General features: G+C 39.5%; 1 protein-coding gene across 1 annotated transcript in view; it reads left to right on the top strand.

The window, feature by feature from the left end:
• SERGEF (secretion regulating guanine nucleotide exchange factor) overlaps window positions 1-27,376 on the top strand; it is a 124,489-nt gene that overhangs the window by 43,082 nt on the left and 54,031 nt on the right. Inside the window, exon 10 of the mRNA XM_071761665.1 lies at window positions 25,265-25,301. Coding sequence (XP_071617766.1) covers window positions 25,265-25,301 — 37 coding nt within the window. The remainder of the gene's footprint in view (window positions 1-25,264; window positions 25,302-27,376) is intronic.

The following is a 27,376-nucleotide window of genomic DNA, read 5'->3' as shown; positions in this document are numbered from 1 at the left end:
AGTGGAGTGAGATTGTTTGAAATGTTTAAAAAAAGTTTGAGATTATTATTACACAAAGACAATGTAAGAGGACTTTTATAAATGCAGCTTGCCATTGGACTTATAATTCCCCATGGTACCCATTAATTTGAATTTCTATATAAAAGCAGTACACAGGTTTTGAGCAAATGAGAAAGTGAAACTTGCTTAGCTTTTCATATGTAAAACCTAACACTACAAAGGATTTCTCTTACAGTTTTCCAAGCTCTTCAAAATACTCTGTAGCTGCTTGAGCTCCAGAAGGGTAACACAGTTAATATTGTGTGTGTAAGAACTATGGGATTGGGCAAAGCAGAAACAATAATGTGTAACTTTTTTTTGAAATAGTTAAAAAAAACATTTGAAATTGCAGTAGTTTTTTTAAAAGCTTTAAAACCAGTAATTACTGGTGTAGAAATGGTAAGTCTTGCTGGCTACAAACATGACCTGATTGAATTCAAAATATGCACACTTTTCTTTAATGCTGACTGAACTTTGCAGATTTGTGGGTATCTCTGCAATACAGAATATGTAATATTAATATGTTTGGTAGGATTTATAAACATTTCTGGTGCTGACAAAACAATAATTATTTCCTATTTCAAGGTGAAGTCCGAAATAAGCACCTCCACTTATGATAAAAAGCCTGTGCATTAGATGTTGTCGAGGGCTCTTGTGTTAAAACATGCTTGAAATATTTAGCTCAGGTTGGTTTGAGATACATACAAAAACTGAGTTAAAAAATTTTAATGTTACTGAGTTAGTTTTCTGTTACAGTAGAACTGCAGCCCTGTAGGAGCAGGCTGTGCCTAGGGCCTCTCTGGTAGTTTGCTTTCATGCCTGCAGCCTGGCTTGTGTGAAACACACACAGTTCTGCTAAGAAAATGCTCTGGACACAAGGGTGTGGGCATCATGCTGCTGTTCCAAAAAAGGAGCCACAAGCTGTGAAAAGGAAAAGTTTTCCAGGGGAAGCTTTATTAGATGCTATGGGTATAAAATCCTTCCCCAACTTCTCTGGCGTGGTATCTTTAGAAACCTGCAGAACTTTGATGCTGAGATGCATGCTAAGTATCTGTTTTTATAAGGAGTACTGAATGCTAAACTTTCACTCTTGTGGCTTGATTATCAGTGAATCCTGATCACCTTTGTATATGGCAGATGGTAATAAAATTAGGCAGTGTTTCACCACACTGTCATCAGCCAGGAACTGAGAAATGAAACTGAAATGAAGCTCTAAGAATTGGGCATCTTCACTCCTCAGTAAGTGATTTTACACCTGAAGTCTGTGTTCAGAATTCTGACACCCCTGATCAGGAATAGCTCTGTTGTGTTGGACAAATATACTACAAGTCTGTCCCTAGAGTGCAACAGATTTGTTCTGTTATAGGAAGGTGAGTGTATAGCACTGCAGTTCTGAAATCAGAAGTATCATGTAAGCCTGGGAGTCAAAGCAGAGCACCAATTCCTTCCAGGAAAGTTATGAAGTCATCCACTGGGTGAACTAAAAAGGCAGCTTTTGGTTTGGAAAACAAACATGGATATCAAATAACTTTTTCTGGTTTGTGTTGCATCACTTGTCATTTATTATTTGTTATACAAGTCTCTAGGCTCTGCTGTCCCCAGAGAAAGGATATTGGAGTTTAATGTGTGTGTGTGAGCTTTCCTGTTTCAGTGGTCATTTTTCTCACTTCCTAATAGTGAGGATGACTCTGCAAGCTACAAAAGCCCTTACGAGGGACGTGGATTTTTGGGCTGTATGCTTCTACAAATAGCATCACCTGTCCTCTGAAGTTTGAAACTAGTGCAGGTTGCTAAAATCCGTAGCTAAACAGCCTGGTGACAGGCTCAGTTGGATCATTAGAGAGAACTGGCCCAGTTCTCAGCAGCCCAAAAAGCCTTGGGTCTGACTGCAAGGGTGGAGAGGACTGAGGGAGGTGCAAGCTCTGCCTTCTGGGGGACCCCTGACTACCCCAGGGGCCGGGGTACAGAGATCAGGGGTGCCATGGCCAAGACCTCTGGCTGTAAGGCTGCCCTGGAGCGTGTCTGATCTGAGGAAAAGGATGGGGAGAAGCAGCAGGAATCAGTTTGTGTTGAGGTCCGTCCTGCCAGAGGGAGGGATGTGCTGGTGTTTTAGCTTGCTGGAACTGAGCCAGGGCTCTGCAGGTCTCCAAGGGCTCCAGAGCTCCAGTACAGAGCTGGACTAACCCAGTTCCCAGGCTGGATGGAGCAGAGGAGCGTGGGTCAGTCCCTGCACTGGCTCTGTGACAGTGGCTGTCCCCCAGGCAGCTGGTGTTACAGCACTTTGACTGTTCTGCACCATGCAGTCACCCCTCTGACTGCAGTGCAGATACTTGCAGGGTTATGCTCTGGGGTTTGGCCTCTGTCTCCAGGATTTGGAGGGTGCAGAAGTTGAATAAAGTTGTGCTTGGGCTGCAGTTTTTTGCTCTACGTATCCGAGAGAGCCAAAATAAATTCTCTTCTCCTCTTATCCACAGAAAGCTATGGAGGACCAAAACTAGATGAGAAATAGAACAACCTAATGCATTCTGAGAAAGCAGATATTAAGCCAACTGTTAGAAATAGCATTTTATGTCTCTAAACTATTTATAGTGTAGTCATGATGTCTCCAAAGAGAGCAATACTATATCACCAACATTTGATAGTGGTGCTCTGAATAGAGAACAGAATGCAAGACAGTACAGATGGCTGACAGACTGCAGCAAATTCCAGCTAATGAAGAAATGCAGTATGTTTGTTTACATGCAAGTTGAAACAGTTGGCTGTTAAAAATGCCTTTAAATCCAGCTCCGAGCTGTGTAAACACAAATCACCCTTATTCAACTAATAATAATATACATTTTTGCATTTAAAACAAGGATACTTCCCTTTTCACACTGCTGTGGCAGTTTGATAACTTGGCTGTTCTGTGTTCAATGATTTTTCGTCCATGTGAAAATTAATGCTGGAAGAAACAAAACCAGTTTATTGAGTGACTTTATGGGCACAGATCATGAATCTATATCCGTGAGGTCTAGTTTTATGATTTGGTGCTGGAATAGAAATATGGTTTGGGTAAATTTTGCAATGCTCTGAACATGCAGTTCAAACAGAGGAAACAATGAAGAGCCAGGCATTCTGCTACACTACTTCATGCAGTGAATTTTAGGTTATAATTTTACTAGCAGTTTACATTGTGGGTCATGAACAAAAAAAGGAAGAGGCTGAATACTAAATTTTAACTGTGAATTTCTAATCATGGCAGTTGTCCCCCTGCCTCCTTTAAGGAGTAACAATTTTGAGCCAGCGAATCTGTTGTTGTTTAATATTAGCACAGTGATGCCATGCAGGAAGAGTACTGCAATCTCTTGTGTATCAGGGAGAGAGAAAGGCGCAGGAAGAATAAAATGAGGAAATTTTAGTCTGTGCTTTTCCATAATATATTTCCAAAGTGCATGATTTGTTTGTCAGAGTCTTAGAATAAGTTCATTTTACTAGGGCAGCATTCGTCTCATTTACTCTAATGTTCAGAAATATTATCTGTATTATAGAGAGCTGTTAAAATTCTGGAGCAAGTTTGAGAAAGATGTTTCAAATGTAACTTATTTGCTGCTTTTTGCCTTGCTGATGGGTACTTAGAATGCATTTGCTGGTAAGCATTATGTGAAAATGCAAATGCAGCCTGTGTTCCAGCAGTGGGCAAACAAACAGTTGTTCTGCAGTTCACCACAGTGGGGTCAGTACCTGGAGCTGCCTGTTGATGCGAAGAAAGCAGGAAAGAATAGGATGTGTTGCTGTTTCTATTCTTTATCACAACATTTAAAATCTTACAGTGCAAGTATTGTGCTGTGTTATCAAAATGTTGTATGACTACAGAAGGAGAGAGAAGTCACTTTGTTGTGTGGTTGGCTTTAAGGAATATGTATATGCTTGTCTGTGCAAGTGATGATCCTCACATGCATGCTATATATAGAGACCAAAAAGTCCTCTCTTGTATATATATATATATATATATATATATATATATATATATATATATATATACACACACACACACACACACACACATATGCATATGGCTTATGTTGATGAGGTGGGTTTTTCACTTCACAGATTGTAGTATGATGGACAGTTGCTGATTCATGGAGAAAAACAACCCTTCTGCCAAGAACTGGAAATCTGCCATGATGCTAAATGAGCTGAGATCCCACTCCCCTGGGCATGTGCAGATTTGCAAATCAACCAAGAGTCAACCTACCAAACGCAGTAACACAGAAAGTAACCACTGAAACCAATGTTTATTTTTGTGATTTTTCTTTGGCTCCATGCTCCTTTAATGCATAATGATATTTTTCTTAAATTGTTTTCTCTGTTTTCCAGATATTAGTTATGTAGTTTTTTATGTGAACCAGAATCTATTCTACTTTAAGAGCCAGAATTTTTTTAACAGATGTTCAAGCAGGAACAGTTCAGATTAGAGTCTTGGGTTCCTAGAGAGCTTTTGTTTGATTAAAACCCAAACCCAACAATAACAAAGGCTTTTGAAAAGGAAATGCATCATAGCAGGGCTCAGTGTATGTTTGGATACTTTTATTGATAATTTCCAAGTTCACATAGGAAAAGCAAAAGCAAATCTCTCTAATCTCCTGAAAGGATATAAACTTTAAAGTTGGGGTTTAATGGGTTTCTGTTACGTGCCTGTGAAACACCTGTCACTGCAGTGGGCTGGTACAGTATAGTAATTCATTTGCTCTTCTAAAGCCTCAGGCCTCACTGTATATGCTCCACTTGAGCTGAGTACACAGACTTTTGAAGGTCTAGGTTTAGTTTTGTGGTCCGTGGCTCAGAAAGCTAAAATTGAGTAAGATGTAAAAGTTAATCCAAAACCATCAGGAGGACCTCTGCTTTGCCAGACTCTGCCTTGGGAATTTACTGAGGGTAATCCTGTCATCTCTTTAATAAAAAACAAGGCAGCAAAACAACTTCTAAGTTTTGTTGTTGAGTGCTGTCCATAGGTAGCAACAAAAACCTCTAGGTACCTTCTTTGTTTGCCAGGTCTTTGAGTTTAGGTAGATCTGTCCCAACTGTGTCCTTCCTGAAGAGTCCTGTTTGATTTCTGTCTGCTTGTCTTGAGTTTAGATATGAAATCCTTGGACTGAATGCAGAGTAGGTTATGTAGCCCAAAGCCTAGGATTCTAGTCTGAGATAGGCTGCTCACAGGGTGTGCTGGTGTAGGCCACTAGTGGGTAAAAAGTCAAGTTTATGGTAGATTTCTTCTGTGTCTACACAGCTGCAGGTATAAGGGTGCTGCTTTATGTAAGCTGTGCTTCCTTCAGGGCTCTCTAGTAGTCAGAATGCAAGTCTGGATTGTATCTGCCATCTGAAGATGAGTGGTCCTCCTTGGGTCAAGGTAATGAGTGATGAAATAGAATTACTTTTTACCTTATTATAATGACTCATTTATAGGTCCCAGTGGTATGAAATTTGGATGAATTTCGTGTTTTGATGGGTGTTTAATTTTGTTTTCTCTTGCTGTTGGCTGGTACCACCCCAGTTAATGGATAATCAGACTACTTGTTGCAGAGATTTTACATAAGCACTTTGGGGGCTGTTTTGGGGAATCTTGAGTTGATTCAGTAAATCAGTGTGATTATGATAATGCCAAGTGCAAAAAAAAAAATCAGTTTGTGTAGCAAGTGCCAAACTAGAAGTTCCTGTTCCTCAGCAGAACTGTCTGTATCACATATGAATAAACTCCTGCAAAGGATCAAGTCTGTGGTTCTCTGTAATGTACACTGGGACTGCTTTGTGAATAATTGTTCCTGGTGCTCCCTCCCTTAGGTAATATCCTCTATAAAATGTTCCACACCTTTACAGCCTTTGTTGCCCCAAAATGTTTGTCTCTCATGAGCCATTTGGTGTTGCCATACTTAATTTGCTGCTGTTGCTTATTTTTATCATCAATGCTAGATAATGAGTTTGTGCTGGTTTTAGAATGTTTCAAAGTTGGTGTTTCTAATCTTAAAACGAGTAATTTAAAATTATGGTGTAATGATTCTGAGTAACTCCCCAAACTTGTTTTTTATAAGGACCTGAGTTTTGCAAGTACAAAAATATTCCACTGAATAAAACCAGTGTCTTGTTGGTAGGACCCTTATGTACCTTGGAACCTTCTGCATGCAAAATATTAACAAAGTGCTTCACATGCATGTGGTGCCCCTGTATTTGCTGTGTTCACTGCAGAACTCTACAGTAGTTCCCTAAAGTTCCCAGGAAGGAAGTACAGATTTGTAGTATGGGAAACTACTGCCATATAACCCATGGGCTTGGCAATTGGAGTTGTTAACTGAGGCCCAATTATGGCTGTTTGTGACAGTATTTCACCATAAGGGAAGAGAGGACTGTTGTTTTTCTACCAGGTAAATGGAATATGGTCAACTGCAGTTACTTAGTCTCAGAGATAATCTACATATTAGATCTTAGCTGTGGAACCAGAACACTCTTAGCTGTCTGGTATAATGGTGAATGTCCCAGAATGAATTTTACATGTAAAATCTGATGTAAATTGCCTGTGGCTGTGTCTGAGGGAGGAATTTTGGTTCTAGTGAATGCACAAAGCTAACTTTAGTAGCTGTAGTGAGATGAAGTTTATGGTTTCAGTGGACATTAAGGTAGGGAACCCTTCTCTAGTGAGAAATAAATGTCTGTGGGAGGAAGTGGCAGGTTTGAAGCAGCACAAGGTAGAAGATTGATGTGGTAATCCAGAAAAAAGGTACAAGCTCTCATACCTTTTTCCTTTCACAGCCCTTCAGTAGCAAAGCTGTTTTGGCTTTACTTCCTGACTAGCACATCTAGTAGCTTTAAAATAAAAAGGCATCTTTTAAATCTCTGGAACGCTTTTTTTTTTGTTGTTGTTGTTGTTGTTGCGTGTGACGCAAGTGGATGAAAATGACTTCAGTTTTAATTAGGCTTCGTTGATACAGTACTTTTCCACTGAATTTACTAGGAGCTTGCGAGCGCGTTTTAAGGAGCTGCACTGCAGGCTGCAGTATCTGATTGTCATGCCAGGAGCATCACTAGCGTAGAGCTCAACAGAGATTGGTGGGGAAAGTGGGTCAGGAGCCGGGCCGCCGGTACCTGCAGGGACTGCAGAGTGCAGGAGCCGCGGAGCAGCCTGGCCACGGCATGGCACTGTCCTACAGAGCATGGGAGAGGACAGGGGCTGACGGAGCGCTGGGCACAACCCGCATGTCTGGCAGCTAAAGATGCTGCTGCTTTTCTTCTCCCTTCTCTCCTCCGCTCTACAAACTTGTTTGGTTGTGTGGTATCAGCAGTGCTTGTTTTCTTCCTGCACAAAAGGTCCCCAGACCCGTTCTTCTACTTTCAGAGGACAAAACCATCCTTCCTGTCACACAAACTGCTAGAGACATTCTTGCTGTTCTGTGCAAGACTCTTAAATGTTACTCGGCAGCATTTCATACACTTTTGGATACAGGAAAGAAAAAGGCATGGGGTGTGCTGCTCTGTAGACCTTGGTATAGTTGTTTAAAAAGGCTTTTCTGAGTGGATCTTGTTTCACTTGCAAATCTGGCTTTGCTGGAGGTGACCTTCAGAATAAAGCTACAATACAAACAGAAAAGGAGTGATAAAACCCCAAAGCAACTCTGCAACCAGTGGGACAAAATCACCAGAAAAGTGGAAACTAGATAGGTTGAACAATAAACAGAAAAATGTGAGAAAAAAGAATTCTAAGAGTAAAAATCGTCCAAGTGTATGAGGGAATGGTGAAAGGAACCAAAAGAGAGAAAGTTCTTCTGTTTCCTCTGCTATTTGCCATTGTCTTTGTGGAGCTTAATTACAAGTCTTTTGCTATACTGAATCCATGTCCTGTCTGTAAGAGGAAATCCATTAAAAGGGACATGAAGAGAAAAGAGTGCGTTTTCTCCTTAAGCATAATTTCTTTTATTATATTTGGTTTATGTGGGACAGAATATACTTTTTCTTCTTGAGGTTTGAGACCTAAGAGTAGGAAGGAAAGCCAGAAAGGTAGTTGTCAGTTTTTCAGTTGAGAAAGGTCCATACAAAAGGGGAATTATCTTTAGGAATTTTTTGGAGTATGAAGAGGAAGGAAAAGAAATGGTTTCAGACACCTTCAGGCTTTAGGTGCCAAAGCCTGTGAGGTTCTAATGATTTCAGCTTCCACTGCATTGGTAAAGGGTGTAAATCCAAATGCTTGTCTACTCTAAGCAGAAGGATTGTCATTGATTAGGTTAAAATAAAAAAATGGAGGAGAAAGAAGGCAGCTTATGATGTGCTACCTGCTTGTCTTAAGCTTTGGATCGCGGAGGCAGGAGAGAGAGAAAGAGAGATGGGACACTTTGAGCCATTCTGAGCTTAGAAAAGCACAGAAATGCAGAGAGCATGAATATTAATCTTTTGTTTACTTCCAGTAACTTTGGCTTGAACTGTTATGCAGAAGTAATACATCCCCACTGGTACAGCATGAAGACAGAGTGAATGACTCTTCTGCCAGGATCACTTTCTTATTGTGACTGTAGGCAAATCACTGTTGTGGAGTTCTCAGCCCACTGAAGAATTCAGTTTTATTTGGGGATGCACATAAAATACTACGGGAAAAAGCTTTTGAAAACAAGACTTTGATTTGTAAGCAGCTTGGGCACTCAGGAGGGGTCATCCTCAGTGCATAGTTTCTATTCTGTGTAATGCATTAATAACATTTCAAAGACAGGAGAAGAAATGCCTCAGACTGAGACACCTTCAGTTACTGTAGTGGCACAGAAAATTTAGGGAGCTGAATTAATCAAAAATCATGGCCCTTTGCAATGTTAGTTTTATGTTTATATTTGAGAGCAGTTCTGCTCAAAGTGAGGAAGAACTCTCTTCCCATCTATGATCATGGCAGATAAATCCTGTGACTTGTCCAGTGCAGATCACTGAAATGGGCAGTGCTCTGTGTCACTGCTGCTCTTCAGAATTGGCTGCTCTGGGAACTGATTGAACACTTCAGAGCCCATGTTCTGCCCTTCTTTAACAGGCTGCATAAAAAAGATTTTTGTAACCTATCTGATTGTGCATATATATATATATATATATATATATATATATATATAGTGCTGTAAACTGTTCCAGCTCACAATCCTTGAAACAGTGAGCATGAAGGCAGAAGGGTAAGCAAGCAGGCATGTGCTGACTGGAGCAGTGACAGCATTCCCTGGCTTTTACTCCAGAGGTAAATGACTTTGCCACTTTCTGGGCTTCATCTGCTTGTTCCATCTTGTTACTGTTGTCTACAGTTCTGCCACTTGTTGAGTTTCTCCTTTAGCAGAGTTTTGCTGATCATGATCATTCTTTTGGATGGAAATTTTGTTTGAAAATAGCACTTTCATAATCAAAGCACCCAAATCCTGCTTGTGCAGTGTAATGTGGCAGTCTGGATGGCAATGAGCAGATAGGAGGCAAAATTTTTAAAACTTTTGCTTAAATTGTACTCCATTGAACTGTTTTAGACACATAAGCTGATTTTTAGAAGATGCTGCTTGTCTTGTGATTTTCACTTTCCATCATTTTTAAAAGTAGGCTACTTGAGCTCCTAGATAAGTTATTTAACTGTGTTAAATTTTAATCAGACCTCATTTAAAAAAAAAAAAAAAAAAAAAAAATAATCCTTGGCTCTCTTTCTGGAAAGACTAGATCCCTTGGCAATACTCTAGGTAAACCTGTAGAGAGGTTCTTCAGGATACTTTAACTTCATGGTCTGTAATAACCTTATTGTTATTTAAAATTCTGTTGCCCTTTTGCTCAACCTGGTGCTATAAATATGAGCAGGAGTGGCAGACTTCTGTTACAAGCTAACATTTTCTCTTCCTTTGAGTTTGCTTTCAGTATGTGTGTTTAAGTGGAAGGGTCACTGTCTTATTTAGGCCAAAGAAAGTCCTAAGTCTTGGTCAGAAGTTTAGTGAGGAGAAGGGGAATCAAGCTACTTGTTCTCTTCTCTCAGAAGAAAGTAATTTCTAATATACTTGGATTTAAATGCAGTGGATAACTTAATATGCAAATCTCTGCTTTCATGATTTTTCACTTAGTGTGAATATTATACAGTATTTGTAATAAGGTAAGGCTCTTCCTGTAGTTATAATTAGAAATCACAGCAGTCTTCCTTTCAAATTCAGTTTCTTCTACAAAGGTGGTGTTGATAAGAGGTTGAGATTTTTTTTTTCTCCCTCACAAATTTCATTTACCTCATGCTCCCTGTGTTAAGATAACTGTAAATGTACATAAAATGTCCCCAGCTCTGCCAAGAGTTCATTTCTGCCTACATAGTTTTTTCTCAGTCGCTTTCCAGTTTGTTGAAGATGTTTTCAACTGGCAGAGGGAAGTTATCTTTTCCGTATTAAGCCATAAGTAAGCCTTAAAAATCTCAGTGTCTGTGATTTTAGAAAACAAAACCAAACCAAGCTTAGTACTTAGTTCTGTTCTGCTTTAACATCAGCTTCATTGGGGACCTTTTCCTGTTGTGAAGCTTTGTGTTTGATTTCATATTGAGCTTCTTTTTGACAGTGCACAAAAATTTTTGGTTTCTGTTGTTTTGATTGTTTTCTGGATGGTCCATCTGCAGTTGGGAGCTGAGTAAAAGGGGTGATCATGAGGAAGCACTTTGGAAAGAGACCCAGGAGGTTGCTGCCCTTGCCATAGACTGGAAATGCAAAGGAATCCTAAAGTTTTAAATGTGGGCATTGTTTTCTTAAAAGGTAATGAAAGAGCCTTGAAAAAGCTGAAGTTGAAAACTTGCTTCTCCTCTATTTAGAGAGAGTTTATGAGGAAGTATTTTTGAGTGGTTTGTTTCATGTTTTGAACAAGTCCCTATTCTATATTTTTGTTTGGGATGACAATGTTAATGTTTGTGTGAGGAAAAAAATTCTTGCATCTCAGGGAGGTCAGGAAGAATTAATGTATATTTATCTGAAAAACTGAGGACCAAATGAAGTAAAATAAACTAACTCACTGGTGTAACTTAAACTTGCATGGTATTCAAGTGAGTCTTCTTTGGTGACCAAATTTTGTTGAAGACAGATGCTACACCACATACTTTCACTGCCTTTTTAAAGCATTATTAATGAAAAGATAAAAATGTGTAAAAATAAGCAGCTTAAAAAATAAAACCAGAAAACATCTCTTTTCTACTTGGTTATTTTTTGAGGTGGTAATCAGTATTAGAAGCTAAACTCTTGTTGCAAGCAAGACTCATGGTAGAAACATGCTGTAGGTCTCCATTTAAGGTTAGCAACTCTTGAGAAAACAAAACAAAAGGTTAAGGATGTGATTACAACAGGTCACAGTTTTATTCTGTTGTGAGGTGCCAATAGATTGGCTTGCAAGCTGTTGCTGTCAGGTGTGTGCTGGGTGGTTTGGGAGCCCAGCTTGAGTGCCCCGTCCATCCCTATGGTGTGCCCATCACCTTGGTTCACACAGGTGTGTTCAAACCAGGTGCAAGATGTTGTCTGATCCGTGCAGATCTCTGTACTGGGTGCAATCTGAAAGTAACCTTGGTAGAAGGGGAGAAGCTTTACTGAAAAATTTCCCTGCGATGCTGTTGCTAAGGCAACTGTGCCCATTGTGTGTGTGCTGTGTGGAGCCTGGCTCCCAGATACTGCAGTGTGGAAAAGCATTGGCTTGAAACGTGCTGCCCTTCCCCCCTTTTTGGGAGGCTTGAAAGCAGCAAATGCTGATAAGGCCTCCCTTAAAAAACGCTCATCCTTCCTTTTTTGCTTGGCTACCAGTGTAGGCATATTCCTTAATCAGTGCTGCAAATGTCTCACAGCTCAGTCTCTGTTGCTCTGTGGTGATAATCCAGGAGGGTCTGTAGAGGCACGTGGCCCTATAACAGTGGGGCAGGGTATGTCCTGTTTCTTGCTCTGCAAAGGGAGAAGAGCCTCTTTTCTGTGAGGGGGAGGCAGCAGTGATGGATGAGCCATCACTGGAAAAAGGGTGCTGCACAGTGGAGGGGTGTTCAGAAAGGAGCACACCAGGGATGCCAGAGAGGGGACCTGAAAAGGCTGTTGGTTAGCAGGAGCCCTTCATCCATTTCTCTGAACAGTGAGTTGGCTGTTCTTGTTTGCAACTGTACAACATCAGCATACTCTTAAACCAAAATAACAACAATACTAATTATTATTATCATCATAATCTCCATCTGCTTGATGGTTCTGTTTCTGTTACTTTGAGTGGGTGCTGGAGAGGGATTCTATCAACCAGAATCCTCTTTGCAGTTTTACCTGGGTAAGGTTATTGGTTTTTTTCTTTCCCCATACATATTCTGCAGAGCAGCTTAAAGTGTGTGTGCTCCTATTCTGTGCTGGCTGGTTTATGGCAGATGACTGAGAGGGACCAGCATTGTTCATTAAAGAAAGTTTCATTGATGTGGAAGTGAAGTGGGAAATAATTTTCTGTAATTAATCTAAAATTATTAGGCAGATGAAATGAGTTTCAGAATCAGCATTACCTCTCCTCCATTACACTTTCTTCCTGTGGGAAAATACAGACTCAGTAGGTTGGTAAACTCCTCTCACCATGAGTAACCAACATGTTCTGCTTTGTCAGTGAGCCTGAAGAAGTCATATGACTGTTTGATGGGAGCTTTCACCCTCCTTAGTGCTTTAAAAATTCTTTATGAATCAAGAAAGCCCCAGTTTTTTCTACTGGCCACTGGGTTAATATTGCTGAATCCTAGAATAGTGCCCTGTATATTTTTATCTGAAGGTTACATGAGTGAGAGAATGAAGGTGACGTGAGGAGATGTGAGTGACATGCCAAACAATGAAGCTGTGCTTGGACAGCATCTGAATGGAAGCCAGGAACATAATTTTAATGCACTGCCTAGCTACCCATTTTCCCCCCTTCAAAAGAGTCTTTTGTTATCCAAGTATATTTTTAGTCTTTTTTTCAATCTGGTCAACATTTCATTCATGTTTGTGTTGAATACATTGTGCCTTCAGTTTTCAAGAGGCTGATGCCCATAGAGATGGAAACAATTTTCTTAATAGCTGAAGCTGAGGTGAATGTTATTACCCTTCATGCTGACCTGGGAGAACCTTTTCCTTCAGGCAGTCTCACTAACAATTTAGCATTAGTGATGTTTCTTAGCTCCCTTTGAGTCAGGAGGGAGCCTGTGTGAGAAGCACGTGGAATATCACACTTTAAAAAAATGATTTTAAGCAGCATAATTTGTGCAGATCAGTCACGTAGTGTGCTTATTAATTTTAAAGGCACAACATAGTTCTGAGCTTGCTTGTATTTCTGGTGGTTTAAAAATAAGAAGTACCTTCTATAGCCAGGAAGGTCCAGAATAGAAACCTAGCTTCTAATTTTGGGCTTATATATGTTTCTTATAATGGTAAATTCAAGAATATGCTAAACATATTGTTCTGTATGGGTAACTTAGCTGGTGTAGTCTGGTTTCTCCTGCATATGAGATTTGTTGCTCTTTAAGGAGGAATTGTGGGAGGTGAAGAAATAGGGAAACATTATATGTGGAGTTCTGAAAAGCCTGGTGATTTGCAAAGGTAGGAGGGTTAAAGAGACACTTTGCACTCCCCTTTCAACTTTCAGTTCTTGTTCTCTTTCAGATTTAGGAGATCATTTTACTTTTGCATGCTACCCACAGGGTGGAGTTAACCAGGAAAATCAGCTGAGTATTTTATTGTCTCATTTTCATATACAAGTGATCTCAAACATACACACACCCTCTCTGTGTGTTTATGAGATGGTTTGGCTCCAGAAGCTTAGCTTGGTAGTTCTGCTTGTGGGCTGCAGTACTTGTCAAGGAATTGATGGTGCCCTTTATGTCAGAATGCCTGTATGTGCACAGAGGAAGAAAAGTAAGACTGCAGAGGTGAAAGGAGAAAATAAATGGAAAAAATGAGAAGTACTTCAGAAAAAGAAGAAACTGCATGAATTTGTGTGGTAAAGATTTTGTCTTTGTGGTGTTTTGGGAGGGTTTGCTTCATCTCACACAAGTGCTACAAAGAATTTGGCATTGAATGAATGGCCAGAATCTTACTGCATGCACACTGAGTGATGCTCAGCAGTTGAGTTACAGAATACTTGGATCCTTTGAGCTCAGGAAAGGTTTACTCCCATCTTCAGCAGCAGTTCTGCAAAATACTCTTTTGAGAAACTGGAGAGAGATTCAGGGTCTTTTTTAAAAAAATAAATTCAGGCTTTCCATAATAAAAATGGTTGCGTGCTATATATAAAGATAAAAAAATGTAGTGATTTGAAAATAAACTCATGTATTAAAATGTAACAGGAGTTGACTTGCAAGCAAAAGAAGCCTGTTCTTGAATATTACAAAACTCAAAGTAAGAGTAAACTACTTAGTCCTAATATTTTTCAGGTTCTAATGGCATGATGACCTGGCAGGGTTCTTCCTTACTTAGTAAATATCACATGATTTTAGCATGAGGTTTCCAGGTTGTTGTTTTTTTTAGCCAGGTAGCTGGGACTGAAGTGATACTATGTCTTTTTCAATGTTTTTGAGATGGAATATGCCACAGAAAGTGGCAGAGTTGGAAAATCAGATATTGTTCTTTTTTTCTGCTCCCTGAGTGCAGTGTTCAGATGTTTGGAGTCATTGGAAGTGACATCCTTCATTTCCCATTGCTGGTCTGTGATAGGACAGCCGTGCAGTACAGATGCCACCTCCATGAAGGGAAAGTAGCTTCTATTTAGAGCAGGTGCTGGAGATGCTGGGCAAAGGAGGAAAAGTTAAATCCTGTGTGCATGAGGGGACTTTGAAGAGAATATGATCTCAAACTAGTGCTCTGTGTCCAGGAATGTTGTGTTGGCCTGAGAGCTCTCAAGTCAAAATGGCAAAAACATTGGCAAACTCTGATAGTCCTGGTGTTTGCCAACATGTAAGCATCCTGCACAAGGGTGTACACTTCACCTGCTTCACAGAATGTTCAAGCACTAATTCTCAGTCTTTTGCACACAATGAGCTTTATTGTGAGAGTAAAGCACTTCTTAAGTTGATGTCCAGAGAGCTTGGGGCAGATGAGGTGGGTTTTGGCTGCCATTCAGTGATGCTTCAGATTAATCAGGTTTCAGAGTATTCAAGAAGGGGTTTCTTCCTTATTGTTGTTCTTTAACTTGGCTGCATTTGTTGCTTTGGCTTAAATGAGTTCACCAGATCTCTGAAAAATTGTGGAACAGGGAAAAGTGCTGCCTGCCATGAGCCCACATCACAGGATGAGTAGCTCCATCTGATAGGGACAGGAAAAGAGCTGTGATAACAAGGCAAATACAGGAGACTACACACTGTCAATACTGAAACATCTTAAATACCTCTACTGGCAGAACATCAAGCCCTGGCAAGGCAAATTTTATAGTAGTAATAATTTCTAGTTTGCATTTGAGGAAAAAGCTGAAATATCACACAGTGACAAGCTTTCCTTCTCTGTACCAGGATTTACTCAGTCTCTAGAGAGAGAACTTTGAAAATGAAGGCTGAAATATTTCCATTTCAGAGTTTTAAGACATATGGCCAAAGCACTCTCTAGGTTGTTGATGTTGATTTTTTTTTTTTTTTTTTTTTTCAGAACATTAGAGAAGTTTGACAAGACTGATTGAAAGACAATGCCCTGCTAATATTTTAGAAGGTTGAACAAGATGACTCAAATAATTATAGGCCTGTCAGTCTGGTATTTGCCTTGGCAGAAATAATGGCATGGCTGACATGAATTTTGATCAATAAAGATTTTAAGGATGATAATATAGTTGCTTCCAGTGAGTATGTGGCTATGGAGAATATGTCTTGTCAGACTAATGTGATACCAATCTTTTATGAAATGAAAGTTTGATAAATATATCAATGTCAAATGCAGATGTGACCTACTTAAGTTTTCAAATGCCTGTGCAGAATACTTTGACTTCTGGCAGGCAGTTGGCTAGACTGTGTGTGGCATTCTGATCAGAAAGTTATAAAGATAAAAAATGACAATAAAAATCACTAAAAAATGAAAAAGCCCCTAATAGTTTTCAAACTAGCTGCAAGAGGTCTTAGAAATACCACCATGCATTGACATTCTTATCAAATGTGTGTTTCTAGTGGAGTCACTAGTTACAAAAAAACAAAAAAAAATTAAAATCTGGACTGTTTTTCTAATTTGACAGGGCAGATCCTAAGCAGGTCAAATTTCCCAAATGTATGAAACTATGGCAGTGCTGTCACCTTCTCTAATCTGGGCCAATCTTTTGCATTTTGGGTTTCTGTTACACATTAAACAGATACTTCCAGTGAGTTGTCCACAGTATGATGCTGGATAGTTCCCTTGAGAGGTTCCAGCTAATTTGGAACCTATCTGTATATTTGAGCAGTCTAAATGGTTCTTTCTGTTATCCAGAAAGATTTATGAGGCTGTACTTGACCACAGTACATTTTATCTGTTTCAGGCTTGCCCATTTATCAAGTTTTATTAGCTGCTTCTGGAGTTTTGATTAATTTACAACCCTTTAATTGCAAGAATTCTCAATGAATTTATGTTGCAGGACCTTCACTTTGCTTTGCAGGCAGTTTTCAATAATGTCTGTGTCTTCACCACAGGTGGAGCAAGAGATTCCACTAGGCTGAAAATAGGACCCCTTCTGAAAACACAAGGATTGGTAAATTACATGTGTTTGCAGTCAGTGTGCAAGTGGATGTGAGCAATGAAAGCTTTTCAGAATTTGTTCTGTTCCAGAAGGAATTTGTTTATCTGGAAGAAATAATTATTGGGTATAAATTTCCTATAACTGTAACAGGGAGACCAGAATAAGATTCCAGTCAGTCCTAGTTCAGAAATGAATATATTTACTGTGGCTCACTCCATCCTGGCACTATTGTGCAATACTGCTGTAATAGGATCACTCACTTTAAGAAAATGTAACATTACTGATATTATATGGACTCAAACTAAGCTTAAAATTGTAAGAACTTGTTGCTTTGTGGGTTTTGCTGGGGTTGCATACAGAAGAATAGTATTTACCAGTCTCTTTTGCCAAAATGCCATATTTGAATTTGGCTGCTATAATCACAGTTCTGCAGAAATTGGACTTTGTGTTTTCAATACTCTTTGTGGTGTTTTACCCCTTTTTTTAGTTCCTTATGTTGTGGTGGAAATCTGACTTGTGAGAGGGGGCTTTGAAATTGAACAGACTCAGATTCCTCAAGCAAAGAGAAGAAAAGGTCAATTGAAAGTGATGTGACAGCACTGGGGGTGAAGGATTCATGCCTCCAAGTTAAAAAAGGCTGAAAGAAAGAAAGGAGTCTGTGTGAAAGGGTGCAATAGAAGTGTGGTGAGGCAGCTGCTAGGTGGAAATAAAGTAGAATGAATGTCTTGTTTTAAAGAACCCAGCTGAGGTGAATGAATGGTTTTCCTGAATGGGAATAGTTGGGGTTTTGTTGGGCTGCCTGGCTCACCTGGTTTCAGCTGTAGTATTTTCTAGCCCTGGAAAGTACATGTGTGATCTGACCACGTTCCAGTGAGGTAGCAGCAAGGGTCTGTGACCTTCTTGTGTCTTCTCTTGTCCTGCAGCTGTTTGCTTGAGGTAACAGATGTTTTTCTAACAGTACATTCTGGCTATAGTCTTATTCAAAAAGGTTCAAGTTCGAGCTTTGAAGGCTTTGTTATAATTCAGCTTTTAATGAAAATGCCTTTATATCAGCTGTGTAGAGTCACTTCAGACATGTTTTTTCCCCTAATTCTTCCTTTGTGACTAGCATTAGGGCTCAGTCTCTATTTGAATCTTTACAAATGGTATCCTTATTTATCCAGAAGAGCTTTTCTATTAATCTTTGCATTGGAGTCTTAGCAAGTTTACGTTTTATTTATTTTCCACAAGCTTGCTGCAGGGAGCTGTACTGCTACAAAGTGCTGCAGAAACAGGGAATCCGACATTGAAGAGCAGAGTTACATGACACCCTAAAGGCATAAGCACCATTTATTTAGAGAAATAAAGGAGTGGACAGTCAGCAAAATTCACAGCTTGATGTTTTTATAGAAGGCTCACCCTTAGAGAAGCTGTAAGCCTGCAGCTCTGCTGGAAAGTAAATGAACCAAGAAAATTCTGTCCTCAAGTTGAGCTAGTTGGTGTATGAAGGATGTTTTTTTGGTTTTTTTTTCCCCACTTCTGTCATATTACAGGAGTTCTTAATGTGCTAGGTTTTTTTGACTGCAGATTAAGTTGATAACACTTTTGTTTTTATGTGCATTTATGTGGGAGAGGAAGAGACAGTGTGGGTGGTGCTGGAAACCAGGCAAAGATTTGCATTCCTAAACAGCTGATAGTTACCTTAAATAATATTTCCCAAAGGCATTGGGTCCAATAAAGTACACTTCAGATGAGATTGCACAGTAGTGGTTCTGTACTTTCAGTAACCTGCTTACTTCTTTCAAAGGACATTAAATATTTTGGTGATGAAGTAGTTTTTAAAATTCTCCTTGTGCCAGTGTTTGTGTGTTGCTATTTTCTGCAAGCAGCAGGGCTCACAGAAGTTAACAGGAGTGGCAGTGAAATGGAAGATCAGTCCAGTTGTGTTCCTTGAATGTTTAGTCAGTTCTCTGAAAATTAGTCTTCCCAGGTCCTGCTGCTGGGTGTTGAAGAACTGAAACATTCAATATTCTATTGTAAAGATATCTATTGGATTTATTGCTGGAAGAAGCAAAAAAGCCTCTGCACTTAGAAATGAGAGTGGTATTCCTTGGTGACATCATTGTTACCTTTTGGTAATACTGCCAAGTGTTTTAAATGCAATTTTTAATGAAGGGGAGTGGAGGTGAAAAGTGTGTCAAAGAAGAAAATGCTGTAAGGAGGTTCCAAAAAAGCACAGGCTAGAAAAAGAAGGGTTATAGGAGAGTCAGCAAAGTCAGATGTCATGTCAGGGGGACTCTTGGCAGTGTGGCTGCTCAGGGCTAATCAAGTGATGGCTTCTATCTTGGGGTCCCCAGTCATGGCCACACTTCCAGCACTTACCCTCTTCTAAGAGGATGTTTGGGGACAGTGTCAGCCTGTCCTCAATGTCCAAATAGAATACCCAGTCAATTTTTTGAGGGTACAAACTTCATAAGAAGTCCATTTTGTACAAAAATGCAGGACCTCGTGCACTTGTGTGATCTTGCAGGGGGTGTGTGCTGAGTTCTCAGCATTATTTACTGTAGGAGAATTGTAGTGAGATTTGCTTGCAGTAACACAAGAGAAAGGGGAGAGCTGAGTTGCTCTGTGTTTCTCTCCATCTCCACTGAGTATTCCAGAAGATATTCCAAATGGATTAAAAATTGTTGAAAACTTAAAGCTACAGTAATACATCCCATAAGGGACCCTTGGAAATAGTTGTTTAAGTAGAATCTGATATTTTGTTGCCAAATAATACCTGCTGTCATGACTTTTACTCCAACCCTATAATATGTTGGATGACAGGTACTTCAAGAGAATGTTTGTCTGCAATCATTGTTTAATAGAGCCATTATATTAATTGAGTTCACAGTACTAGAAATTAGCACATTCATAGAGGGAATGACATTTATATGCTATAATGAACATTTTTCTTTTTGCTGTTTGCATTTAATATAAGACATGAAGGAAGACATGCCAAGTTTTTTTATCAGATGTGTCTTGAGAGAAATGTTCTCTTCCAGACCTTAATACACAGGCTACATCTAAAACTCTGTTGTGAATTTTCTTGCCGTAGTGGAAAGTAAAACTACACACAAACTAAAAAGCTTATCAGACAACAACAAAAATTCCACCTTAAGCAGGAAGTTAGATTGATGAAAAATTGAAAGTGTCTTGCATGTTACAGACATGTAGCCTCCTGCTTTTCAACTGATACAACCAACATCTGGGAACAAGTTTAATGTGCTCTTCTTGGTGAGGTTGCACTGGTTTGTTCCTAATGTATTGCATTAAACTGCAACATATTTTGTCTGCTTGCCAGGGAATGTGACAAGGTTAGCAAGATGCTTTCTTATCAATAGAGAGTCAAGTGATCCAGAAGATGAACAGAGAGTTCCTACTGAAGAATCATTTGCTTATTAGGTTGCTTTTATTTTTTTCACATCACTAGAATTCTGCATACAAAAGCATTTGGGCAGGATGTGTCAAACAGTACAAATTATAGTTCTGATACATTAATCAAGGGCACGGAAGAACATTTCTGGGAGAGAAGATTCCTCTGTCTTATGTAAGCTTCAGTCTGCAGTCTTGATTACTTTGTCTCCTTCCCTTGCGACTTCTGATCCTAGAAGAAATACAATTTTGTAGCTTCTGGAACTGGCAATTTCCTTATAGTGAAATTTGTCAAAAGGCAGGAGATGCCATGGCTAAAGGCAAATATAAAGTCCTAGGTAAAAGTACCCCTGTGCACACCCTTTTAGTGGTTTCCTTCTTTAGCTTGTGCTCAAAAAAAGCTATACTTTTGTGCAATTAAAGTTAGAAGTGTTGGTGACTAGAATCTCAGTGGATTTCCTGAAAATGCTGCCCAGGGAAGTGGTTGAGTCATCATCCCTGGAGATATTCAGAAGATGTGTAGATGTGGTGCCTCAGGGACATGGTTTGGTGGTGGACTTGACAGTGTTCTAGGTTAATGGTCTGACCTGATGATCTTAAACGTCTTTTCCAAATTCTATGATTGTATCCTTAGAAACCCATTTTGGATGTCATGCTTTTAACTCAGAGTAGTGATGGAAGCTTCCCTATCCTTGAATGTTTTGGGAAATAAATGCACTGGAGGGAATGAACCTGAACATGTAAGGCAGTGAACCAAAAGTCAGTGGTGTGGACATTGTTTTCTTTTTCTGACTAAGCACCCTGATGTTCAGATGCTTGTGAATTTTCATTCTGCAAATGCCCTTTGTGAGTCCAGCTCCCCATCCCCTCCCTTGCACCCCACCTGTCCCTTCCCCTCTCCTCCAGCACTGGGCTGCTTTGTCTGCAGTTCTGATTCAGTCTTTTTCCTGAGGGTTTGCACAACAGATCCTCAGTTATAGCCCTTGGAGTACAGAAAGAAAAGAAAAACCTTATGGTCAAGGTACTAGCCTGAAACTTGGATTTTTATGTGCTTTGTCGGACTTGTTTTGTTGTAGTGCTTGGAAGTCTCTTAAGAGATGGTTGGCAAAAGATATTTTGTCTCTTAATTACCTTTTGAAATGAATGGGAGATTTTTGTGTTTAAATAACCACAAGTTTTATCCTGTTTGTTTACTGTCTACAAAGGAGAAAGCAATACTTTCTAACCTCACAGGACTGTGGGGGAGCAAAAGGAGGAAAAGCTGTTCTTCAGAAAGATTTCTATCCCAGAGTTCAGAGGGGGAGACTCTCTCTATGTACCTTAACCTCTCTTCTGGACTTTATTTCCTGATAATATCATTTTGACATTATCAAGATGATGTTCTCTTCCTAGTATGCATGCATATATTTTGCACACACTTTGTTTTATACATATATACACAAAAATGTATAAGAATGTATATATATTAAACATATATTGAAAACTTATTTTAATATTTCATATAGCATTTTAAAGCTGTAAAATGTTTTAATCTTAAGTGAAATAACGTCTCTAATTATTGTAACCCACTCTTTTACATTTTATCAGTTAGGGCTGGGCCACAGCCATATCTGCAAGCTGCAGAAGGATGCTGGTGTTTTGCCCAGTATTAGTGGGTGCTGTGCTATGGTCTCTCCTCACCACCCAAGCCACTCAGCTCATGGCTCTTTATGATTATTGAAATGCTGAGTCCTTGGCTGCTTCTTGCCATGTGTGAAATCTGGATGGATGGGTGGATCTGAACTGCAACCATTGCCAGGTAGAAAACAGCTTGGCAACACACAGTTTAGGGGAAGAAATAAACAATTTAGGTATGGTTGAAAGGGCACAGATCATAAGGTAAATGAGTTCTGAGGAAAATCATCCCTAAGCTTTCTTTCCCTGCCTCACAGGGGTTTGTAAAGTGCTTTCAGATCATTTATATTGAGATCACAATTTCCTTGCACAACTGTTCTCAGATTTTCCTCCAGAGAAGAAACTTCAAAATCAGTTCTTTCTCTGTAGAGGGGCTTATGTTTTTTTAGGCTCACAGAATGCTTAACTCACTAGTGGTCACTCTGATTTGTCTTTAAGATTAGTGATTATTTTTAATTTCTCCATTCAATTAAAACAATGAAAAAATGTTGCCCAATTAGGAAGCATTACTGTGTGTTTGTAAGTACTCCTGAATGTACTTACCCACTGGGAGCACGCAGATGTCTGTCGGAATTTAATTTCTCTGCAGCACACTGGGGGTGGGGACACAAGAGAAGTAGCCAGAAAATTATGGTTGCTGCAGTAAATGCCAGGCTTCTCCCAGTGACCTGCACTGACTGCAGAGCTCATTACATCTAATGTAAGCATAAAACATCTGTTCAGAAATGCCATTCCCTGACTGGTCTGTATCTGTAGCAGCAAATTAGGTGTTCTTGGCTGATTGCCTCTTGTGAGGAGTCCTGATGAAAAGGGGGTGTCACGTTTGAAAGCTCCCTGGAACAAAGATGTTCTGAAATCCCTGCAAGGCAGCACTGCTCATAAGGCAGTGGCAGCCTCACTTTACTGGTGTGGTCCCTTCTGAGCTCTAGAATGCCAGGAGTGGTGGTGCAGCCAGCAGCATGGGCAGTGAGTAGGTAACTTCAGAGTCCCCTGGAGGTGTTTTTTATTTGTGTGCCCCTACAAAGTCAGGCTGTGTTGTCAGGTGGTGACACCCTGCAAGAAGGCAGTGAACCTTGTGCTGTCAATCTAGCAAGCTCTTCCCTGGGGCACAGTGCTGCTGCTGGTACGTGGCATGTGCTGTCCTTGCTCTGAGCATCCCGAGGTGAATCCAGGGCACTGCCTTCAGCACCTTGCCATTTGGTTTGAGTTCAGTCATTGTTGGCAAATCTGGCACTTCCACCGAGGTGGCTTTTACCAGACCAAAGGGGGTACAGCAGCACTTGTCACCTGTGCTGTGCAGTGGCTTTTACCCCATCGGGGTGCAGAGCTGATGCAGAGTTGTTCTGGGGACAGCTTGGCAGAGCTGGCGAGTGTAGGATGCAGCCATCCCTGGTCTGGTTGTACCCAGTGTGGTCTGACTGACTCCTTCTCAGCATGCTGTGCTGGCTGATGGGTGCCTCTGGATGGTGGACAGAGTACCAGCTAGATGAGTACAGAGTTACTTGAAGTCCCCAGTGTTCTTTTATCTGGCTTGCAGGCACTGTAGCTGCTGCTGTTAGATGTAGGAAGAAAATGTTTCTTAGCCAGATGTTTTACATTCTAGAAAGCACCTTGTTTGGATGGGGTTTTCTTGCTTTTATTCTTGTTGGTTTTTGTCTGGTGGTTTTTTTTTTTCAGTGTAGTGTTTCTGAAGGAAATAGTGATAGTAAATATTAGCCACTAGCTTGAGCAGCTCTTTTGCTTTGAATTGGTGCCTGTGTTAGTGTATTTCCTCGGGAAGTAGCCGAGGCAGGATTATATCACACCCCAGATGAAATTTATTTATATTATTAGCATCAGCTCTGCTACCTCCAATTTTCAGCACTTGGGGAAGATGCAGAATTTGCTGTTTGTTGGAAAGCCTTGGTGTGTGTTTCCATGTGTGGATCTTGTTTCCATGGCATCAGCCTTTAAGCTGGAGAAGCATTGGTGGGGAGCAGTAGGCAGTGAATAGGCAATGGGAGGCAGCCCTGCTCCTTCGTAGGGCTCTGACGTGTGGTGAGGATAATGTGGGATATGGCAAGGATTTATGCTTTCTGACACTCAAGGTTTAAAGCTTTGCACCTCTGCAATATTGTGGAATAGAAAACTTGATGTAGCCCTGCTACAGCTCTTCCCTTTAGTGTTTATTTGTAACAATTTGGGAATCTTTTTCAGTAAATGTTCAAGCACAATGAGCTGAGTGTTACACAGACATTGAGGTGATTACAGCAGTTTCTTTGGTTGTAAAAATTAAAGTTATGCATACAAAGCCATATAAAATTTTGATGGTGTAGACTCCTATTTTTTAATGTTTGTCTGGTTTATATTTTTATCATTGCAAGTTTACTTTTAAGAAGCAGAAAAATGTGATTATTTTTATTCAGCTCAGGAGTACGTGTAATTGACAGCTGAGTGTAAGTGAACCGGACGCAGGATTTTGAGGGAGTTGTTTGTGTTTTAAATTAAAGCTTGAGGGCACTCAGCAAAGTAACCTTGTGTAAAATGATGTCTGTATTACCTCAGACAGTTATGTCAGCACAGACAAAAGAACAGAACGGGAGAGATGAGCCCTTGCAGTAGAGCAGTGGGCTGCTGCTGGTGCTTGTGTTACCATTTGTGAAGAACTCAAAAGCTTGGTGAGTGTTACCACAGGGTGTGTGCTAAAGCAACTTAAATATCTGACATGTTCACAGCAGCTGCAAAGAAGGAAGAAAAAGACACTGACTATGAGTTTGCTTTGAAAATAAATCACTGATTTCTGTGACTTGGGAGAAAATATTGGTGTTGGCTGAGTGTTTTTGTTTTTTGGGTTTTTTTTTCCTTAAACTTTTAAAAAATTTAAGCCAGCCTGCTGCTAAAAAAAGACTCTAACTCTATGGTACTTTTTCTCCATTCTAGAGAGATGACCACAGTGATCATGTCACTTTAGATTTACCATGCTGAGCCTGTGTATTTTGTGTTGTTCTACAGGAATTATATGGAAAAAGAGTACAGATAAGAGAAATTGATCTTCAACACCCTTTTGATTCCCAAAACAGTTGTGTCTGTATGGCTGTGATCTTCCAAAGGCTTAATTTGTGTTTGCTCTATGCTCATGAATTTTATTGTTGGATATTGTCAGCGGTGTGATGTTTTTGCAGAATTGTGGCCAGCCTTGATCCTAAGGATTGAAATGTCCATGATGGCTGCATTTTAAAAAAATGGGACTGCAAATGAAGTTGCAGTCTAGTGCAGGTGCATGCCCATGTCTAGTGGGAAGTGTCTCTGCCCATGCAGGGGGCTGGAACTGGATGGTCTTTAAGGTCCCTTCCAACTCAAACCATTCTATGATTCTGTGAAATTTGGTTTAAAAAGTCAGAGCACTTCAACTTTGATTTTCACATCCTATGAGCAGTGATTGCTTGTATCAGGTAACTTGTGATTTCTGTCAAAACTGTGGTTGTCTTCCTACTGGTAAGAGGATTCTCTTAATTCATTCATACTTCTTTTTCAGATTGCATGTGGCTCAGAGCATAATCTGGCAGTAGTTGGTAAGTAGCTTAATTTTATATCAAATCCTCTCACCTTTTTCTTCATTTTTAAGTAGCACAAGATGAAAGAAAAACTTGCACATCAAACATACCAAGTTATTAAGGGCATTGTGTGCATCTGAAAGGAGGAAAGTAATGTATAGATGTGAAGGCAAGAAGAAGAGCAACTGGTATCATAAGTGGGTGATGATAAAGTGCCCTTGTTGAGCAGCCTCTGTAAGGAGTGAGGGCTGAATGGATGCAAGAGCAAAAAATATTTTCCAAGTGCTACAGTCTGCTTTGGAATGGAACCATTGTAACAATTGAAGCTGCAGATTCAGTGCAATGTCTAAGCTTAAAGCTGCTCAGAAGTATCTTTGTTTAACATGGAAATTTTCAATGAAAATAAGTATGTGTCTTATGTTGTTCAAAGCTTGGAAAATCTTCAAAATGTCTGTCAGTGGTAGTCAGGTTATTCAGTGCATTTTAATATAATGCAGCTGTTGTACTAATGATGAAAGTACTAGGAAGCTAATGTCAGTGGAAAAACTGAATTTTGTGCATTCGATTCCAGGAATTAATTCTTGCTTTCATGTGATGAGTTGGTTACTGGAGCTTGGTATGTGATTTCTATTATTTATAATTCCATGTTTAAAAGTATTTTTATTATAGATTTTCAGGTGCTATATAAAGGTGGTCAGCATAATTATCTACAGAAATAGGAGGAGAGAGATGAAGAAATGTGTTCTATACTAATCAGAGCTGGAACTGAAAGAGTCTTCTAAGGTTCAGTCCAGCATTCCATCCCTACAGATGTTTTTGATTGGCCTGACTGATGTGTTGAGATGTACAGTAAAGAATTTCCTTGATTTTCCTGAGTTTAGTGTGACAGGTATGGTGAAACCAGGTGTTCATCCAACCTACATTCCATGCCCTAATTTTTAAGGTATTTATTTTGGCTTGCTGTCTTACCAGTTCCATAAAGTAGCCCCAGAGGTGGTATTTTGTATATGTACTCTATATTCATACATACTACAGAATATTTTCAATTATTCTTTAAACCACCTTCCTGCTCCTTTTGTCCCTTTAAGCTTTCTGCCTTCTAGGCAGAAAACTTGAAAACCTGGGTAGGGGAAAAAGAATTCTAAAATTGTTAGAATAGACCAAGACCTTTAACTATGTAGAGAACATTGTGTGCCTGTCTAAGCTGTGTGCTACACTCATGGAATTCATTACCCATCAGTGCTGGAAGGTAGATGATTTTATTTTAAGGACACTAGAGATATGATATTAATATTTTTTTGAACTAAAGAACTATGACACATTTTATTCCTGAAATGAATTTTTACATGTGCTTTTAAAAGGTTATTGTCTTAGAGCATTTTACAGTAGGATTTCTACAATCAGGTGTCACTGAGTTCAGAGCTGTCAAGTCTTACTCTCCTTAAACACATCACAGAGGTTCCCATAAATATGTCTACTTGATTTTTTTTTTTAATTTTCACAATTTTTTTTTACAATATTTTGTATAATTTTCTAACAACTACTCATTCAAGCATAGTTTATTTAGGACAACTCTATCATCAATTTCTTTCTAAATGGTAAATGCTTGAGTGATTGACTTCTGAAATAACCTTGATAGGAAATATAAATGGAAATCCAAGTCTTTAGAAGGAGTAAAATATTCAAGTCACTATTTCTGATTTTATATATCAATGCATTTGGTTTTTTGCATCATCTTTTAAATAGAAACAATTTTAAGACAGGCTGAATTTTTGATGCAGTTCACAAATGCTGAAGTTGTGTTCCAATCATCTTGCTGATGACACAAACTTTCCTTTGTACCAAGCAAGCAGTTTTTTCATGCTACTTTATATAGTCTGCAATCATTGGTTCAGTTTCTTGAATTTTCTTTTCTTGCTTCTGCTGAAGTCAGTGCAAAATTTGGCTGTTCTCTTCACTGTGATGGCACTGACCCCTGTTTCAGAGGTAAAATGGAAGAAATTCAGTTTTTGTTTGATCATGAGGTAACTGATATAAAGTAAGAGGAGGTGTAGGCTGTCTTCAAATACACTTATTTCTGAACTTTAGAAGTA

The sequence above is a fragment of the Heliangelus exortis genome, chromosome 18 (assembly GCF_036169615.1).
Source record: "Heliangelus exortis chromosome 18, bHelExo1.hap1, whole genome shotgun sequence".
In the NCBI taxonomy this organism is placed as follows: Eukaryota; Metazoa; Chordata; class Aves; order Apodiformes; family Trochilidae; genus Heliangelus; species Heliangelus exortis.
The sequence above is the reverse complement of the archived record's forward strand: the minus strand, read 5'-3'. Positions and strand labels throughout refer to the sequence as shown.